Genomic DNA, 20,643 nt, shown 5'->3' with positions numbered 1-20,643 from the left:
CCTAACTCTGTCGATTTTAAACAGAGAAATAATATATTAAAGATTGGATAGCTTGGAGAATCTATAGTCTGGCCAAAGTATGGGGTCAGGAGGCTACACAGCCACTTATAATACCACAAATCATTGCAGATTTGATAGAGTGAAGTTTACACTGATGCCCATCGCAGAGAGGGTCAGCAGGCTGTGCCTCAAACAACATAGACAATGGATATTGGTTTCACCAATATGGTGGCACTACCTTGTAGGCTAGATTCTGTATGGTCCTTGTTTCTTTGCCTACTAGCTTCTATTTGATAAAGCCTTGGCCATAATCTCCCATATAATTTCAAGGAAGCCTGGGAAAGTAAATCCCTCAATTATTTTTTGTTGTTATTGTTGTCCTCTGAAACGAGTGTGGTAGACAGCCTTGAATGGCTCCCAGTGATTCAGCTGTCTGGTGTTTGTGCCCTTGTAAAAATCTGTAAACTTGAGTATGAGCTAGACTTAGTAACTCCCTTTTAATGAACAAAATACAGCAAATATGAAGGGCATAATATTGTCATAGCTGTATTAGGTGCTTGTTAAGGGCTGAATTGTGTCCCCCCCCCCAAATTCACATGTACTTCAGAAGATGACGGTGTTTGAAGATAGGGCTTTGATAAAGATAATTAAGTTAAAATGATTTCATTAGAGTGGGCCCTAATCTGATATGCCCTTTAGCTCTCCTGAGAGACTCCTCCTTGTAGAACACCCTAAGCACAAACATGCTAGTAAGAAAGTTCTAGAAAATGCCTAATTGGCACATCAACAAGCCATTGCAGGGGCTTTCATATCTCAAGGGAGGCTGGGAAAGCATTTCAATGCAGTTCTCTGAAATTAGAGATAGATATAATAAGGCATGGTTCCAGGAATAGGATTCAGTTTTGGGTGACTAAAGAGAATGACACCTGTTCGATGTAGTCGGCTTCCTCAGCTCTCCAACATTCATTGTTTACCCCACATCCCACACTGAAAACTGACAAAAAAAATCCCTGCTCCCATCTAACAAAAGAAACTATTTCTCACTATATTGGGTGTCTGTTTTTCATCACAGATCACCTGAGAGTTAGCAGCTTAAAACAGCAATAATCATGATCATCTCTTGGTTACCAAGAGTCAGGAATTCAGGCGTGACTCAGCCGCACGGTTCTGGCTCTGAGTCTCTTACGAGGTTGCAAACAGTGCCTGGAGTCATCGTGATGGCCTGATGCAGGTGCAGGCACCAGGAAGACGCAGACAGCTGAGGACGTGAAATGCGCAGGCATCTCAAATCTGCTTCTCTTTGGTTTGGTTTTGTTTCCCCCACAAGGGATCTCCAGCATCATGTCTCAAGACTTCAAAGGCTGGTGTCCCAAGATGACTGGTTTTGTAAGCCTTATCTGGGAAGTTAAGCAGTGTCAGTTCTGTGACAAGCTCTTCACTGAAACAAATCGCCAAGGCCCGCATTTCATGGTAGGCGAATTACACTCCACCTGTTTATGTAAGTTGTGTCAAAGCATTTGGTTATATTTCCAACCATCAAACTTGTAGATCCCCACATGTGCTCATTTTCTTATTTCATCCTGATCCAAATCGAATCCCTGATCTCCGGACAATGCCAATTCTTCCATTATTTCCATCACGATTCTCCTCTGTAATTTATAAAATATTGGCAAAACTGTAAAACTAAATGATCACTAGTCTATCTTTACATGAAGTAATGGGAACAAAAGAGGAAAACCTGAAAACTGGTAAAAATGTGTACACAGCGATGTTTCACTTAGAGTAATGGCCAAATAGCTCTGATAGAGCAACACTTCCGCAGATATTTTCTACATACTGGATCAAATATAAATTTGTTAAATGAATATATAGGGATATTTATGTTTAAGAATATTTATGTATAAGAATATGTGTACATATATAACAACTATGTTGGGTGACCACATTTTAGCATTCCATCTCACCTAGAAACAATCCAAAGATTTTCAGTTATCAACCTATTTAATATTAGTCTTAAATTTAACTAAGAATTTTATGGGCGCCTGGGTGGCTCAGTCAGTTAAGCGTCTGACTTCGGCTCGGGTCATGATCTCACGGTTCGTGGGTTTGAGCCCCGTGTTGGGTTTTGTGCTGACAGCTCAGAGCCTGGGGCCTGCTTCAGAGTCTGTGTCTCCCTCTCTCTGCCCCTCCTCCCCTGCTCATGCTCTGTCTCTGTCTCTCAAAAATAAATAAATGTAAAAAAAAAAATTAAAAAAAATTTAACTAAGAATTTTAGAAGATTTTCAAGCTGATATACTATAGAAAACAATTACCGTTGATACACAAAACATTTCATAATTTCTACTCAATTTATTTGAACATGTCCTTTTACTTTTTTGTGTGTATTTTAACATGTGGACATAATCTTAGCTTATGTTGTCAGTAAACCAGTATAAGAATTATAGGAATTTAGAATGACAGTCCCAAATCTCTATAAAAAGTAAAACATACCCCACACTGACAAAGTGAGGTGAAAACATATGCCTGTCTTCAACTCAAAAGTATTGAGTCAGTCTGATCTGATGAAACAATCATTTGGATTATATAAACCTGGTTTCCTGTAGAAAAATGCTCCTGGGGGAACCTGGGCGGTTCAGTGGGTTAAGCGACTGACTCTTGATCTTGGCTCAGGTCATGATCTCACAGTTTGTGGGGTTGAGCCCCGTGAAGAGGTCAGCACTGACAGCACAGAGCCTGCTCGGGGTTCTCTCGCCCCCTCTTTCTGCCCCTCCCCCCACTTGGATGTGCATGTGTGCTGTTTCTCTCAAAATAAATAAATAAATGTAAAATAAAATGCTCCTGAATTAGTTTTTGTTGAATAAACATAAAAAAAATTAAAAAAAAAAACAGAAGTGTCACTTAAGCTCTGGAAAGTACTCAGGACCGTACTCCTTTTGTAAGAGCATTTATCCAGAGGTAGGCAAAAATTTCATACTCATAACAACAGGACCCAGGATAGAATAAATATAGAACACAAAAATTCACCGGTGCAGATCTAAAATTCACTAATACAGACATTCTCCTTTCCAGAAGAAGAGAGAGAGATTCTTGCACAAACAGATGGTAAACAAAAAACTAGCAAACCAAATTGTGGAGCATTTCTCACCTGAAAGAAGAGAGATCTCTATCAAATAGACCAAAACACTAAATTCCGAGTCACTGTCAACTGTATTCATTTGTTATTGCTGTGCAACAGATGACCAGCAATTTAGTGGCTTCAACCAAAAAAACCCCACATGTCTTATGTCACACAGGTTTTCGGAGCGAGGCTTAGCTGTGTTCTTGGCTTCAGGATCTCACCAGCTTGAAATCATTTTGATGGTATTGCAACCTCATCTACGGGCTTGACCGGAGGAGAATCCACTTCCAAGTGCACTCAGGGTATTGGCAGAGTTCACTGCCTTGTGGCCCTTTCCATAGGCACTTTGTCACGTGGCTGCTTACGTCTTTAAAGCCAGCAAGAGTCTCTCACGCAGGGGAGGTCTAGCCACTCTTTTAAAGCTTTACCTGATAGCATCAAGCCCATGATGGATCATCTCCTTTTAATTAACTCAAAATCATTTGCTTTGGGAGCTTAAGTATCTGCAACACCTCTTCATGCTTGCCTTATTCTGCAAGCTAGAAGTAAGTCACAGCTCCTGCCCACTCTTAAGGGGAGAGAGTTATACAGGGTGTGAACCTGGTGGGGAGCAAAAGTTTTCAATTTTGATGCAATTCAATTTACTAGTTTATTAATTTTATGAATCATGCTTTTGGTGTTGGGTCTAAGAAGTCTGCCTAATTCAAGTTTACCAACCTTTTATGTTTTTTTTTTTTTCTAATGTTTATAGTGGTTCCCCTTACATTCAGCTTCTACGATCAATTTTGAGTTAATTTTGTTATGATACGAAGATCAGGGCCCAAATGTATCTCTATCAGTGTGGGCCTCTAATTGTCCCAACTTCATTTGTTATAAACGAAAGAAAGATAATTTCTCCCCTCGATTGCAAATTAATGCAACAGCCCCGCAGCCAGTCTTAAGGGTTAACTTGTTCCATGTTAACACCCTTCTTACTTACTGACTTAAGGCCCTTGATCTGTAAAAGAACTCATTTACTTTTTTTGAGATTTGCAGACCACTGGCCTTGAGGAGTGAAGGACCCGAACTTTCCCAGGCCACAGCAGCCAGCAAGTCTGTTTAAAGCTGCCTCGGCTTTCTGACTAGCTTAGCAAGGTTTTAGCAAAATGCTTTTCTTCGTTTAGATCACGCTGATGATTTTACTGACGTCCCTTTGTGTATCTGTAGACCTTGCCCTCCTTTGAGGAAAGAACAGAGTACTCCTGCACATCAACAAACAGCAACCGGACCCCCTTGCACAACCCCTGAGCACTGAGATAACATTTGGAGCTGGCATCATCCAGTCTGCACGTAATCAAGAAATGTTGCAGGCCGCTGCACTCCTTTTGCTGGTTAACTACCCTAAACCTGTTAAAAAACCCCCTGGGTCAGGCAGGAAACCTCCGAGTTGGTTTTTGGACAAGAGTCTGCCTTCTCCCCAGGTTGCCGGCCTTCTGACTAAAGCCCATGTTCCTTTCTCGTCAAAAACTCTCCTCCTGAGTGATGGCCTTCCAAGCGACCGGCAGCCGAACTTGGGTTTGGTAACACATTGACCAAGAATGTCAATATTAGTCCGGACTCTCAGTTGTGTTTCATTGATATATATGTCTATCTGCATGTGAATATTACACCATCTTGATTAATACATGCTAGTAGCAAGCTTCGATACCAGGAACTGAAATCCTCCAGATTTGTTCTTTTTAAAAAAATCCTTTTGGCTAAGGGACGCCTGGGTGGTTCAGTCAGTTAAGCATCCGACTTTGGCTCAGGTCATAAACTCGTGAATCATAAATTCGAGCCCTGCATCGGGCTCTGTGCTGACAGCTCAGAGCCTGGAGCCTGTTTCGGATTCTGTGTCTCCCTCTCTCTCTGCCCCTCCCCTGCTCATACTCTGTCTCTCTCTCTCAAAAATAAATAAATAAAACATTAAAAAAATCCTTTCAGCTATTCTGGGCACTTTGCATTTCCATATACATTTTAGACATAGTCTTTCACTTTCTGGGAATAGAGCCTGCTAGGATTTGATAGGGATTTCACTGAATATATAGATCATCTCTTCACCTGAAAAGACTCTGCATCCCAGATCTCAGTTTGGGTGGTCTTCTCTTCTCGCACAGATTTGGGATGAATTTAAAATATAATTTTGGCAATTTATTCTCCTTATCCTGCTTATTAGAGGAGGACATCTTGCCTTTTCCAATCGGCTACATTCTACTCCTAAATGGAAGTTACCACAGGTTAGCTTTAAAGTATCAAATAACACGGGATCAGAGGACTAAGTAACAACCTTCCCTGCCCTTTCTGTACCAGACAGGCAGGATGGCAGGTAGTAGATAAACTCTTCACAAAGACTGCAGGGAGAGGGTATCATTATTGTCCACATCTTACTGGTGATCATACGGAGGCAGAGAGTGGTTTTAAAGCAGTGTCCAAGATCAAAGATACATGAAGCAGGCAATCTGGGTTTCTCATCCTGGCAGTCCAGCTCAAGATCTTCTGCTAAAAACCATTACTACTATTGGGGCACCTGGGTGGCTCAGTCGGTTAAGTGTCTGACTTCAGCTCAGGTCATGATCTGGTGGTTCGTGGGTTTGAGCCCCACGTCGGGCTCTGTGTTCATAGCTCAGAACCTGGAGCCTGCTTTCAATTCTGTGTCTCCCTCTCTCTGTCCCTCCCTCGCTCACACTTTGTGTCTGTCTCACTCTCTCAAAAATAAATAAACATTAAAAAAAAATTAAAAACAATTACTACAAAAACTGAAAATGAATGAAATCCAGGGTAGTGGTTGATTTTAACAGCTGTTAATCTTAAAAAATAAAAATGACTATTCATATATGAAAAAAATCTGGAATTGGCAATGGAAAACATGTGTTCTTTCGAAATGCCCAAAACTATTTACAAAATCTTTGAATGTTTTAACTAAATATTAATACATATTAAATAGACTCAAAAGAGAGACTTTCTCAAAGTCCTAAGCATGAAAGATACATTTGATAGCTATTAATAAGGGGTTGAAAAAGCCTACAGGGGGGATTTGAACCAGGATGATCTCTGGACACTTACTTTACATTTTGGAAATTATAGAACAGTAATTCCGTCCACGAGATGCATATGTATTTGTGTGTGTATGTGTGTGTGTGTGTGTGTGTGTGTGTGTGTGTGTTTATGAGCTTCTAAATAAATAAAGTTATATATAAGTATTAATTATCAGCAACCAACGTTTGGAGAAAATTGTCTGTCTTTTCTGGATGCTTTTGATAGGAAAAGCTTGAATTCTTCCTATGTACATCTGGCATTAAAAAAGTAATAATAAGTCCATAGCACTGTAGACCATAGCTATGACCCAGCTCCATGAAATAGCTTGTGGACATTCACTGTTTGTTCTACATATTGGAGTTTTAAATTTTACTATCTAACAACTACAGTTGGTGAACACAAATTATGGAAAAGTTAAACAAGGAAAAAGTTGCAAATAATATGTCCTTATTTGCATGTTAACAAATGTGAACTCAGCTTTCACCTCAACACCAGTTATGAAATAATCCAACCATGGCAAGGACACACAGTGTATGAGTGGGAGTCACTTTAGCCATTTGGGAATAACAAGGGTTTTCATCAGGACAGCACTGAGCTCATCTACTGGCCTACCCTGGTGCTTTCCTGCTTGACATTGGTCACAGAATTTAAAAGAAATGAGAACTTTACTGCACACTTAGGGATCAGGTGCACAACCAGCGACATCAGACATTAGACTTAGATATTTTTTGTTTGTTTTCCTTTCTAGACATGGTAACCGCGCTACCCAGCATTTTTTCCATCGTGGTAATAATAGAATTTCTCCTAGGAAATTTTGCCAATGGCTTCATAGCACTGGTGAACTTCATTGACTGGACCAAGAGACAAAAGATCTCCTCAGTTGATCACATTCTCGCTGCTCTGGCTGTCTCCAGAATTGGTTTGCTCTGGGTAATATTAATAAATTGGTATGCAACTTTGTTTAATCCAGATTTCTATAGCTTAGAAGTAAGAATTATTTTTCAAATTGCCTGGACAGTAAGCAATCATTTTAGCATCTGGCTGGCTACTAGCCTCAGCATATTTTATTTGTTCAAAATAGCCAACTTCTCCAGCCTTATTTTCCTTCGCCTCAAGTGGAGAGTTAAAAGCATAGTTCTTGTGATTCTGTTGGGGTCCTTGTTCTTTTTGGTTTGTCATGTTGTGGCGGTGAGCGTACGTGAGAAAGTGCAGACTGAGGTATATGAAGGAAACGGCACTAGGAAGACCAAATTGAGGGACATTTTACAGCTTTCAAATATGACTATATTCACACTAGCAAACTTCATACCCTTTGGTATGTCCCTGATGTCTTTTGTGCTGTTGATCTTTTCCCTCTGGAGACATCTCAAGCGGATGCAGCTCTGTGATAAGGGATCCCAAGATCCCAGCACCAAGGTCCACATAAGAGCCATGCAGACGGTGGTCTCCTTTCTCTTGTTCTTTGCCGGTTACTTCTTTACTCTGACGATCACAATTTGGAGTTCTAATTGGTCGCAGAACGAGTTCCGCTTCCTCCTTTGCCAGGTTATTGGAATCCTGTATCCTTCAATCCACTCGTTGCTGCTGATTCGGGGAAACAAGAAGCTAAGACAGGCCTTTCTGTCATTTCTGTGGCAGCTGAAGTGCTGACTGAAAGAAACAAAGAGGAGCATCGTGTGTCTTCTAGGAGAAAACCAGTTGATGGAGCCCATAACATTTTATACTTCTTACCTCTTTTGGGGGCGCCTGGGTGGTTCAGTCGGTTAAACCTCTGATTTTGGCTCAGGTCATGATCTCGCGGTTGATAGGTTTGAGCCCCGCGTTGGGCTCTGTGCTGATGTCTCAGAGCCTGGAGCCTGCTTCAGATTCTGTGTTTCTGTCTCTCTGACCCTCCCTTGCTCATGCTCTGTCTCTGTCTCTCTCAAAATAAATAAACATTAAGAAAAAGTATACTTCTTACCTCTTTTTCTAATGAGTATATCATGGAGTAATTTTCAAAGGTTTACCTTAGAAAGCCTTTTATTTAAGCATATCACAAAAGTATATGCAGATGTGTTTGTGAAAAATATAAGAAAAATTATATGATTATCATTTCATTAGCTGATTTTTTCAGGTAAGCAATCTAATTATACGAAATATTGTAAGAAATTCCTCAGGATTATGAAGCAATGTGTATTTCATATACATATTCTACGTTATTATTTTCTGGTTTAAGAGTTTATAATCTATATTTATGCATTTTTAAGAATTACAACTTAATCTCAGGAAATAATTGCTCTTTTCCATTGTAATTAGATCCAAGCATATGTACCACGGTGTGTTTAGATTCTATTGTTTGGACCTTCGGTCTTTTGGATGGTAATGATATTGGATTGTAAATCACAGATTGAGGATGAGTGTTTGGGGTAGGTATTATTCCATCATAAATTTGTCATGGTTAATAGAGAGCCATCAGAGCTTTATTAGAAAAAGATGCACACAATAAAATTCAAGAGTGACACGTATATTTAGAATAAATTTCACATATGTGTATAAGAAACAAAGCTAAAGAAATTAGATTAATGCAAGTAGGTAACATCTCAGAAAAAAAATCAAGTTCTGCAATAGGGATGAGAAAGAAAAAAATGATCGTGACTTGCTTTCAACGCTTCTATGTTCCCATATGCCACTAGAAAAGTCATTTCTTACAGTTTGTGAATTAAGAAGACCTTTTTGGAAGTTGAGGTCTGATCTCAAATTGTTCAGTTTTCGTCTTTGAATCTCTGAATTGCCAATTATTTTTTCCATCTTGCCACCTAAAAGTTTCTCTTAGGCTTCAAATAACAAGACTCAGCTGTTCCTTGTCTTAAAAATATGTTCATTATAAGAATAGTAAAAAAAAAAATAATATGGGGGCACCTGGGTGGCTCAGTGAGTTAAGCATCTGACTCTCGGTTTCGGTTCAGGTCATGATCTCATCATTTCGTTATTCGAGCCCTGCACCAGGCCCTGCGCTGACAGTGTGGAGCCTGCTTGGGATTCTCGCTCTCCCTCTCTCTCTGCCCCTCCCCTGCTCTCTCTCTCTTTCTCAAAACTAAATAAATGTTTAAAAATTATGATACATAAGTATCCTTCTGCAAATACTAAAATAGTATTTATTATATGTGTGTAATAAATATCAGGAATATCTTCAATATTTGTTTTATTAGAATCTTGTGGAAATTGATGAAATAATGTGCGGAGATTAATAACAAATTCTGTTATAAGAAAGAAATGTGTAACCTTGTTCAGGAACTGAATTTACATGTCTGTAATAATTCTTGCATTATGAAATTTTAACATTATCAAAACTCCAATAAATTACTTCTGTATCTGATTTATTCCTTTTGTTTTTAATAATCTGTCTGCCCCAGTAAAATATGAACAATGTAATGTGTAGATCATGTCTATGATGTTTCCTGCTGACTCCTCAGGATATAAAGCTGGCCCATAGAATTGTTGCTCCAAATGATATGCGAATGACCAAAGAAATGGGTGAATAAAGCTATACTATGGCTGGAAAACCAATGAAAACAAAATCCACCACAAAAATCTGCAGAATGCACGGATTTCTTTGTTCTGTTTCTTCACTATTCAGATCGTCTAAATGAAACTGCACACTTTCAGTTCCAATTTCTGTATTAGACTGGGAAGACAAAATGCTGCCACAAATAGGCTCCAAACATAAAAGTGACTCATACATAATGCAGATTTAAATTGCTCTTTTCACAGTACTGATGTGTTTGAGGAGCTTTCTCTATACAGTTATCCAGGGAATCAGACTGATCAAAAGGATTCCATCTTTAACATGTGGTTGGGATCGCCTTGGAGTCATCCCCATTCCTGACGGCCAGGATGAAAGAGGTGTATGGAGAACTGTTCACAAGGAGATTTTGTTGGGACGGGCCTGTAAATGATGCACTCCTATGTAAATGAAAATTTTCACTCCTACAACATTGTTCAGTTTTCAGTCACATTGCCATAACCGTCTATAAGGGAGGCTGGGAAATATAGCCTCTCTATAGCCCAGAGGCAGGTGAAATGGAATTTAAGACATGTCGCAGGGCACTTAGTACCATTTCAACCGAAATAGCCAATAAGTTATCGTAAAACAAACAGGTTCCTCCTTTAGAAGCATGGTGTAGCTTGCTTATGTCGCTTGGATAATTTATACATGCTCTTAGATCAGTCTCGAATATCCGTTCTTTTTTTCTATTTCTTCATACACCCTAAAGAGTTCAAGTTCAGCTAAATGTTTCTATCCTCATAACACCATAAATGATCACGCACTGTAGCATTTGCAGCTTCCTCGTGTATATTCCCAGTGCACGTTGCTTGTAACTTCCGATTTAGCTCTTACAATATTATGCACTAATTATTTATAGTTATTTGCTCTAGAACTTGGGTGTGCTCTTTGAACTATAAATAATTTTATTAAATTATTCCTCTAAATGATATTGAATCAGCAAACATACTTGATTGGTAGAAGGATCTTATTCAATGAGTGATGAATAATGACTGAGTTATATAAAAATTTTTTCTAGCAATTTCTATTCAAAATCTAAAATATTTGCATTCAAATGAATGGCTCAGGGAAGATGAAAGTAGAAATTAGTGGCAAATAATCTCTCTTCTATTTGCAACCTGACTTCATACCTTGCATGTAGTCATGAACACAAATGGGCATTTTCAGCCAGTACCAACGAAAAGTGGACATTGATTAGCATTTACTCTGGGAATTAGATAGTAGCTGACTATAAATAATAAGAGGGTTATTTAGGACGCTTTGTATCTCTTCCTAGAACTGTTTGGTTTAGCACCGGGATATGGTATCAATAGAGTGAACTATTCCTTTGCGAAGATCTCTGAAACTATATCACATAGCAGAATTTTGGCTGTCCTTTCTGGAATAATAATGAAAATAGCTATAAATGGATGGCAACCTGCAACTGTCTAACTAGAAGCTGACAGTGAGGCACCACATCAGAAGTATTTTCACGGAAATGTCAGTTGGAATCAGATCTCCTTTCTGATAGGGGCAGCAGAAGTCCTCTCAGGAATGCAGGGAGATGGGTTCATTGGATGGGCAAACGGCACTGAGTGGGTCACAAATGGGAAAGTCTTACCAGCTGATTTCATCCTTTCTAGCTTGGCTATCCTTACCAGCTACCAGAACCACTCAACAGTGGGTCACTGTTTGATTCATTTATGAGGGGGCTGTCTCCACATCCATATGTCACTGGTAAACTAGCTAAAGTGATTACTATTCTTTGGGCACTGATCACTTAGCTACCTGGTTTGCCACCTGCCTAAGCATTTCCTGCTTCCTTAAGGTAGCCAAGTTCGTCCCACTTCTTTTTCATCTGGCTGAAGTGGAGAGAGAACAGAAGGGGTCTCGTGCTTTTCCTGGAGCCTTTGTTCTTGTAGTCTGGTAACCTCTTAATGCGGGATGAGTCGTGGTGAGTTGTGGTGAGTTGTGGATGAATACCTTTAAAGTACATGAACTTGGCATTAAGACATAAGGAAAACTTTCTGTCTTAAATGGCATCTGCTTCCTAACTTGACCTAAGTTATCCCTTTCTCCTGTCCCTGACCTCCTTGCTCCTTTTATTTCCGTTCTTGGTGAGACACCGAGAATTTGCAGCTCAACCTGATGGGCTTGAGGGACTCCAGCAGAGGTCTGTCAAAGGGGCATGAAAATGGTGACAATCTTCTTCCTCCTCTTCATCATTTACTTATTCCCACTCGAGCAGCAAGTTGGATCTTTCTTAAGGTGCATAGATATCAATCAGGCCAAGATGTTTGTCGTGGTGATTTCAACTATCTTTCCCTCAGGCCGCTCATTCTGATTCAGGGAAACAGCAAGCTGAGACAGATACCTGAGACTACTGTGGCATCTTAAATTCTCTCTGAGAAAACGAATACGTTTAGCTTTATAGATAAGATTGAAAGCAGTTTCTGTATTCTAAGAGAAAATACCTTCACAGAAAGACCTAGTAGGTTCATTCTGAATGTCAACATTTCTTTGATCAGGTCCCTTCAGATGTGAAAAGGCACTGAAGTTTCCCTTACACCATGCTGTTACCTAATCCTATTTTCTCAAAGTGATCTGATAGAATGTTTGATTAAAGGAAATATCTCTGCACAGTAACACGTGCTGGTAACAAAAGATGCTTTGAGACACAAGGAAGAAATGTTATAAAACTATATAATGGAGGGGCGCCTGGGTGGCGCAGTCGGTTAAGCGTCCGACTTCAGCCAGGTCACGATCTCGCGGCCCGTGAGTTTGAGCCCCGCGTCGGGCTCTGGGCTGATGGCTCGGAGCCTGGAGCCTGTTTCCGATTCTGTGTCTCCCTCTCTCTCTGCCCCTCCCCCGTTCATGCTCTGTCTCTCTCGGTCCCAAAAATAAATAAACGTTGAAAAAAAAATTAAAAAAAAAACTATATAATGGAATATTAACAAATGTATATCATATATAATGCAATATGAAGAGATATATGTAATCGCAGTCATAGGAAGGGAAAATAACAAAATTTTTTGAACTTCAGATAAATTAAAAATTAGAATAGAAAAAGGATTACAAAATATAAAATGTTAATATAAGCGTAATTATAGTTTATATAAATATAAAGGTATAAACATTAGTCTGATGTCACTAATTTTGGAAAGGGTCCGAAGCAATGGGATATTTCACGCAGTATTCATAGGATTATAAACTGGAAACAACCACTTTGTGCGGTAGGGAGGAATTATGTAATCAAAGTGAAGATGCATTTCCTAAGACATATTAATCACACTTCGATTCAAAGCCTCATAATCTTTGGTACTTGTGCACCAGGGTATATATATATATGAAAAAATATGCATATTACTATTTTTCTTAATAGCTGAAATTGAGAGGTCATACAAATGTCCATTATGACAACATGGGTAAATAAATTATGGCATACTGATACAAGAGGATACTATACAACAGGGAAAATGAACAAATTGGATCTATGATGTTTTTAGCTGTTTTTTAGAGCAAAAAAAGACAGTCCTGAAAAGGTAAATTTGTAAAGCATAATACATATTCAGTGTAGTGTTTGGCTATGTTTGTATGTACGTAGTGCTACTTTGACTGCTGTAATAAAAGAACCTAGATTTAATCACAGTAGCATGCAAACAAGCAGGTGGTAGAATTTTGCTTGCTAATGATGCTATTAAAATATGAAGGAAAGATTGTATGTTGTATTATTATATAGAGGCTATATACGTGTCCATAGGAAAGTACCATGTTTGTTTTTCCATAATTTTTTCATAGGGCATTTTTCCATAATTTTTAGAAAGAAGTAAAGGAAAAACTAGCAAGCAAATCACCATAAATATGTTTAGTTTTTAGTTATTCTTGATTAAGTAGTAGGTAAAATGTTTTTTCAAACAAGTCTCGATTCTGAGAACGATACAAGAAGTATCATAAGACCACGGAGAATATTGGTAGCACTATCCCATCACACTGAACTCTGTCACTTGGAAAACTGGATGAAGAAGGACCTATCAGTTAGAGTTCTCCCATTTAGCCACCACCACCACCATCGTTATATATCTCATTTAATGACTTGTATTTGACATGTTTACATACGTAAGTTGGATGACGTCTAAGTAATTTCCTAAAGATCCTGCAGGTAACTTAGTAAATGGCAAAGTTGAAGTTCAGCTGAATACGTTCATAAATTGAGTGTTCTTTAGTTTTAGGTGTATTACTTGAGCAAATTATTTACAGTTGCTTTGAAAACCACAGCGTAAATGCACAGAGACCTATTTCTAACATTAGAAGTAAAAGGACTACTGAAAAATGAAGCCTTGTAAGAGGATGGTGTCCTTGTGACTATGTATTATATTTTGCTTATTTGAGTGGCATTTGGAGATCCAAGTTCTGCTTCTTGACTTTCCTCATAAGGACAGCCTCTGGTGATGACCCAGAAGTAGATAAGCTGCCATCCAAGGAAAGCTACTCACATGATAGTCATTACCAGTTCCTTTCAACTTGCAGAATGACTAGACCACGATTTTATCTATTTTGTGACCAAAGTTTGGGATAAGAAGGAATTGTTACCATTTTTCTCTCAACACTACCGAAAAGGAAAACTTTCTTTAAGATCGTAGTATTATGAGTATTTTATTCAGTTTCCCCATAGAAGATACTTTTAGAAGCAGAGCAAGAAATTCTTCTTATCACTAAAACCGTAAGACCGACAAAATGAATAATCAAGACAATAAATTCAATACACATATTTAACAACCAGTTAAGCACGGTGGAATAGAGAATTAGTGAAAGGGAAGATAATATCCAGTATGGAGCATAAAGGGCCAAATAAATGGAAAATACAGGCTAGTGGGTGGGTAAGACACAGGAAGGTTACTGTCAGAACGTCTAACACTGTCCGGAGTTCTGGAATATATAAGAGAGAAAACGGGTGGAAAACAATATTGCTGAGTTTCCCCAAAATGAGTAACATGCTTCAATCCATTGATTAAGAAATCACTGAACCCCGGACAAGACAACAAAAACAATCTAACTTACAAACACCACAAGAATCCAAAGATCAAGAGAAAACCTCATAAAGAGCCAGAGGAAAAGAGTAAATTATATTGAAAGAAACAGCCATTTCAATGATTTTTAAATGAACTCTGTATATATCTGGGGACCAGGTACAGTTTGTTCGGTTGTCAGTTTTGGTTGGATATTGCTGGGAAAATTTGATGCCATGAAGTGTCTCCTCCTGGAACCGGTGCACCAGCCTGTTCATGTTCTTGTGGTGCTTGAACAAGAGCAAGACTGGGCTGGACCCAGTGTAGGAGCCATTTCAAATCTTTACTGTCTCAATCTATTAATTCTCAATTCATCAAAGCAATTTTCCATGATCAAGCTCCAAGCCAATGGGCAAGGTGGTTCCCTGATAGTAGAAGATACTGCAAAATTACTATCCAAAGGGTATAGCTACAGTGAGGGTTAAATAATTTCTGGAAAATGAGGTAAGCCACCCTGGTTTACCTTGGGTAAATTATTCAGGCTCCTCCTATGTACCAAAGAGGCTCATTCCTAACTGATCATCCTCCAAAGTCCAATGCAGTTCAATGCAGTTAGAGCATTATTCTTGAATTCTAGGATCTTATAATCTACATCCTGTTTGGCTATGTCTCTTCTTAATTTGGTAATCAAAGAGTTTAAGAGACAAATTATTTACCTGGTAAAGATGTAACACAGAGAGCTGAAATGACAGGATAAGCACAGCAAACAGCCCCGTTCAGATAGAGGAATAATAGAAAACACAGTGCAATTATGGCTCCTAGGAATTTTGAAGTCATGTGTGGAAAATATTTTCATGACCCTTTACTTTTTAAAAAAATTATTGGGGCGCCTGGGTGGCGCAGTCGGTTAAGCGTCCGACTGCAGCCAGGTCACGATCTCGTGGTCCGTGAGTTCGAGTCCCGCGTCAGGCTCTGGGCTGATGGCTCGGAGCCTGTTTCCGATTCTGTGTCTCCCTCTCTCTCTGCCCCTCCCCCATTCATGCTCTGTCTCTCTCTGTCCCAAAAATAAATAAACGTTGAAAAAAAAATTTTTTTTTAAAAATTATTGATTGATTTAAATTTGTTTCCAGCTTTATTGAGATCAAGTTGACAAATAAAATTGTAATATGTTCAAGGTATACAACATGATCTTTTTATATACAAAAGAATTCCCACAATTAAGTAAATGAATAGATTCATCATTTCAAATGGTTACCTTTTCTTTGATGAAAGAGTTTAGGATCTACCTTATTAGCGAAATCAATTACACAATACGGTGTTATCAATTCTACAGTTGATACATGCTATATTTTATATCCTCAGAACTTGTTCATCTCATAACTGAAAGTTTGCACCATTTTAGCAACCTGTCCTCATTTCCCCCACCCCCAGGCCCTGCCAACCACTTTTCTGCTTTCTGTTTCAAAGGATTTGCCTTTTCTTTTTAGATTCCTCGTAGAAGTGATAGCATACATCATTTACCTTTGTCTGGCTTATTTCACTTAGCATAATGCCCTCAAGGTCCATCTATGTTATGACAGTTGGTAGGATTTCTTTCTTTTTAAAGGCAGAATAATATTCCATTATACATACACTTACCACATTTTCTTTATTCACTGATGTGTTAACAGATGCTTAGGTTATTTCCATACCTTGGCTGTTGTGAATAATGTTGCAGTGAATATAAGGATTTTGTTTCCTTTGGATATATACCCAGAAATGAGAATGCTGAATAATATGGCAGTTCCATTTTTAATTTCTTAAAAAAAATTTTTTTAACGTTTTTATTTATTATTGACAGACAGAGAGACACAGAGCGTGAACAGGGGAGGGGTAGAGAGAGGGGGAGACACAGAATCTGAAGTAGGCTCCAGGCTCTGAGCTGTCAGCACAGAGCCCGACGCGGGGCTCGAACTCACCAACTGTGAGATCATGACCTGAGCCGAAGTCAGTCGCTTAACCAACTGAGCCACCCAGGTGCCTCTGTTTTTAATTTCTTGAGGAAACTCCATTCTGTTTTACAGTGGTCTGTTTTCCATAGTGGTTGTACCAGTTTACATTTCTACGAAGTATATAAGCATTCCTTTTTCTCTATATTCTTTCCAGAACTTATCTATTGTCACTTTTTAAAGTTTATTTATTTTGAGAGAGAGAGAGCACTCATGCGCTCACACACATGGAAGGAGCAGAGAGAGAGGGGGAGAGAGAGAATCCCAAGGAGGCTCCGTGCTGATGTGAGGCTTGAACTCATAAACTGTGAGATCATAACCTGAGCCAAAAGTGAGTCAGATGCTTAACAACTGAGCCACTCAGGCACCCCTCTTGTGATTTTGATAACACTTCTAACAGGTGTGAGGTGATATCTCATTGTGGTTTTGATATGAATTTCCCTATTGATTAGTGATGTTGAGCACCTTTTCAACCTGTTAAAATGGACCTGTTGGCCATTTGTATGTCTTCTTTGGGGGAAAAAAAAAAGGTTTATTCAAGAGCTTTTTGCATTTTAAAACCAGATTATTGATTTGTATGAGTGCCGTGGATATTTTTGATATTAACTTCTCATCAGATCTGTGACTTCTCTCATTTCATAGGTTGTCTTTTCATTTGTTGATGGACTCCTCTGCTGTGCAGAAGAGTTTTAGTTTTAGATAGTCTCACTTGTTTCTTTTTGTCTCTGTTGCCTTTGTTTGGTCTCAAATCCAAAAAATCATTTTGCTAAGACCACTGTCAAGGAGCTTATTCTCGATAGTTTTTTTCCCCCCTAGGAGTTTTATGGTTTCAGAGTTATGTTCAATATTTAAGCCATTTTGAGTTAGTTTTTATGTATGGTGTTAGATTGGAGTCTAATTTTATTCTTTTGCGTGTAAATATCCTGTTTTTCCCACGCCATTTGTTGAAGAGACTTTCCTTGCCACATTGTATATTCTTGGTGCCATTGTCCCCAGTTAATTCTCCATAGATACATGGGTTCCTTTCTGTGCTCACTATTCTGTTCTGTTGATCTATGTGTCTGTTTTCATGTCAATATCATTCTATTTTGATTATTATCATTTTCTAATCATGTTCATTCCAAGCCCTTGACCACCGAGCCAAACCATTGGGCATAGCCCGTGAATGAGTATATAATTGAATATCTGTCCATTTCTCCTTCCAAGCAAAGGTATACATAATCAGATACATTGCTTGGAATCTTCTCACTGGGAGGGTTTCTTTCACTGCAGTCCTTTAGGGATATCCAAGAAAAGGGTTGTAGTGTCACAGGTGTCCACTTTTGGGTGGTACCTGCACATCAGATAGAATCATTGGTAAACCAAGCCCAAGTCCTTTCTTCCTCTGGCACCTGATCAGAGAGAACTCCCTACGAGGCCAGAGGTGGAAGCTGGGAGACAGAGGCAGTGTAGCAGAGTGGGGACCATGGGCATTGGCCACTTTTTCCTATAACTCACTTGTGCCTTTGGGACCTGCTTAGGCCCTGTATCACATATATATCACTTCCATAATATGATGAGTGTCACTGTCCATGGCCAAATTTATGGCCCAGTGGGTCAGATAACACCCATTCATGATGGGAAGCTCAGGTCACATGGTAACTTGGCTGCTCATGGTTAAGCATTCACTCTGTACTAAGGCCCAGTGGCAGGCCCAGAATTGTTTCTCAGGGCTTACACTATTTCCTCCTATAGGTGGCCTTTCTAAGGCTCCAAATGGCATCTCTATCTTCCCCTGCCACTTCATATAAGAGACTTTATAATCTATTTTATTAACATTCCTAGAGGTAGGTAAACATTTCATACCCATATGAACAAGCAGAGGCTTGTGTCCATTGCAAACAGAGACAGAGGGCTTGTTTCTTGGTACAACATCAGCCCCAGGACAGAATAGATAGAGAAGACACAAGTTCACTAGCACAGATCTGAAATTCACTAATACAGACATTCTCCTTTCCGGGAGAAGCAAGATACATTCTTGCATAAACAGACAAAACAGATAAATTAAAAAAAAAAAAAAACCTAGCAAACCAAACTGTGGAACCTGTCTCACCCGAGAGAAGAAAGATCTTCTGTATCAAATAGACCAACACACCAAATTCTGAATCACTGTCACTGTACTCACTTGTGAGTTCTGTGCAACAGATGACCGGAAACTTGGTGGCCTGGATTTAAAAAACCACATGTACACACATTTATTATGTCACAGTGTTTTGGGGTCAGGAGTCTGGGCAAAGCGTAGCTGTGTTCTCCGCTTCAAGATCTCACCAAGGTGAAATCAACATTTTGATGATACTGTGTCCTCATCTCCAGGCTTGACTGGAGAAGACTCCACTTCCAAGTCCATTCATGTTGTTGGCAGAATACCTTTTTCTTGTGGCCCTTTCTGTAGCACTTCATCACACGGCTGCTTACTTCTTGGAGGTCAGCAAGAGTGTCTCACTCAAGGGAGGCCCAGATAGTCTTTTGAAGCTTAATCTGATGACACCAGGCCCATAAGGGATAGTGTCCTTTTCAATCAACTCAAAATCAGTTGATCTGGGAATCTTAAGTATCCACAACATCTCTTTATGCTTGCCGTATTCTGCAAGCTAGAAATAAGTCACACACTTAAAGCCACACTCAAAAGGAGGGAATTATGCAGGATGCGAACAGGGAAGAGAAATCATGGGGGCCATGTAAGGATCTGCCCACCACGGCTGCCACAAATAAGGAGTAACATATTGGCAGAGCACAAATTGGAACCAGAACCAAATTCGGCCAACATTCAGAATCGTAAATAAGAACACAGATTCAGGAAGAAAAGAGAAATATAGAGTTGTTGGAAATCCAATTCTATTGCCACTCAGGAATTAGGGCCTGGACAAGACACGCCTGGGCTTGAAGAGCCCAAAGCAGACTTTCCTTGGGTCACGTGGTATAGCTCACTGGCTGTAGCCCGTGAGTCCACTTGGGCACCCACTGGCCATGATGAGCCAAAATTTAACTTTTAAAAAGTTGAAAGCACGTGGCACCTACAACTATAAAGGTGGAATGACTTATTTAACTCATGGATGGAAAAAAACAGCAGATGGTAAGGCTTGATTCCCTATCTCTGACTTTTTGTCTGGAGTTAGATTCCTTCCGCTTGAGAAGTGCCCTTTATGTATTTATTTATTTATTTTTTCAACATTTCCAAAAATATTTACGGAGAGTTCTTTCGTTTGGGAGACAACGACAAAATGAAATGAGCGGCGTAATAGTATTTTTAGAACGGCACAGTGGTAGCAAAAAATCAAACCAGGAACATGAAATGGAGAAAAACAGAGGATCCTTTCTCTAGGGCTGACGTGAGTCCAAGAGAGCCAGAAGCACTGCCACATTTAAAATTTAACCATGTCACAAATATCTGCACGCACTGAGCAAATAACCCTTTTTCACGTAGCCTTAAGTTGCACGCCTGATGCAATACACCAATTAATTTTTTAAAAAGTTCATTACCAAGTTGACTGTATAAAATACAAAACAGAATGCATATACACAAAATGCTGCTGTTTAAGAAAATAATGGGGGGGGGCACCTGGGTGGCTCAGTCTGTTAAGTGTCCAACTTTGGCTCAGGTCATGATCTCATAGCTCCTGAGATTAAGGCCCCCCCCACCCCCACCACCTCACCCCCCAGCCCACCTCGGGATCTGAGCTGGAACCTGGAGCCTGGTTCAGATTCTGTGTCTCCCTCGCTCTCAAAAATAAACAAACAATTAAAAAAAGAAACACATTAAAAAAAATAATGGGATCGAGTTCTAGAATAAAATAATTTGGTACCAAAAAAGGATATTGCACTCAGATCACTTAAAAAAAATTTTTTTTAAAAGAATATTGAAATGTCTTGGTTCAGAAGAATAACTATCAAGTGTTTGCTTTCACACCATTGGCA

At 39.3% G+C, this 20,643-nt stretch overlaps 1 protein-coding gene across 1 annotated transcript; it reads left to right on the top strand.

Annotated features, from left to right (window-relative positions):
• The first annotated feature begins 6,922 nt into the window (after nt 1–6,922).
• Nucleotides 6,923–7,822, top strand: LOC125171097 (taste receptor type 2 member 20-like). The gene has a single exon (XM_047868212.1). It carries the CDS (start codon nt 6,923–6,925, stop codon nt 7,820–7,822), a length of 900 nt encoding a protein of 299 aa, XP_047724168.1.
• Nucleotides 7,823–20,643: the final 12,821 nt, after the last annotated feature.

This window comes from Prionailurus viverrinus, chromosome B4, assembly GCF_022837055.1.
Source record: "Prionailurus viverrinus isolate Anna chromosome B4, UM_Priviv_1.0, whole genome shotgun sequence".
Classification (NCBI taxonomy): Eukaryota; Metazoa; Chordata; class Mammalia; order Carnivora; family Felidae; genus Prionailurus; species Prionailurus viverrinus.
Note: the sequence above shows the minus strand (reverse complement) of the source record. Positions and strands in the feature narration are given on the sequence as shown.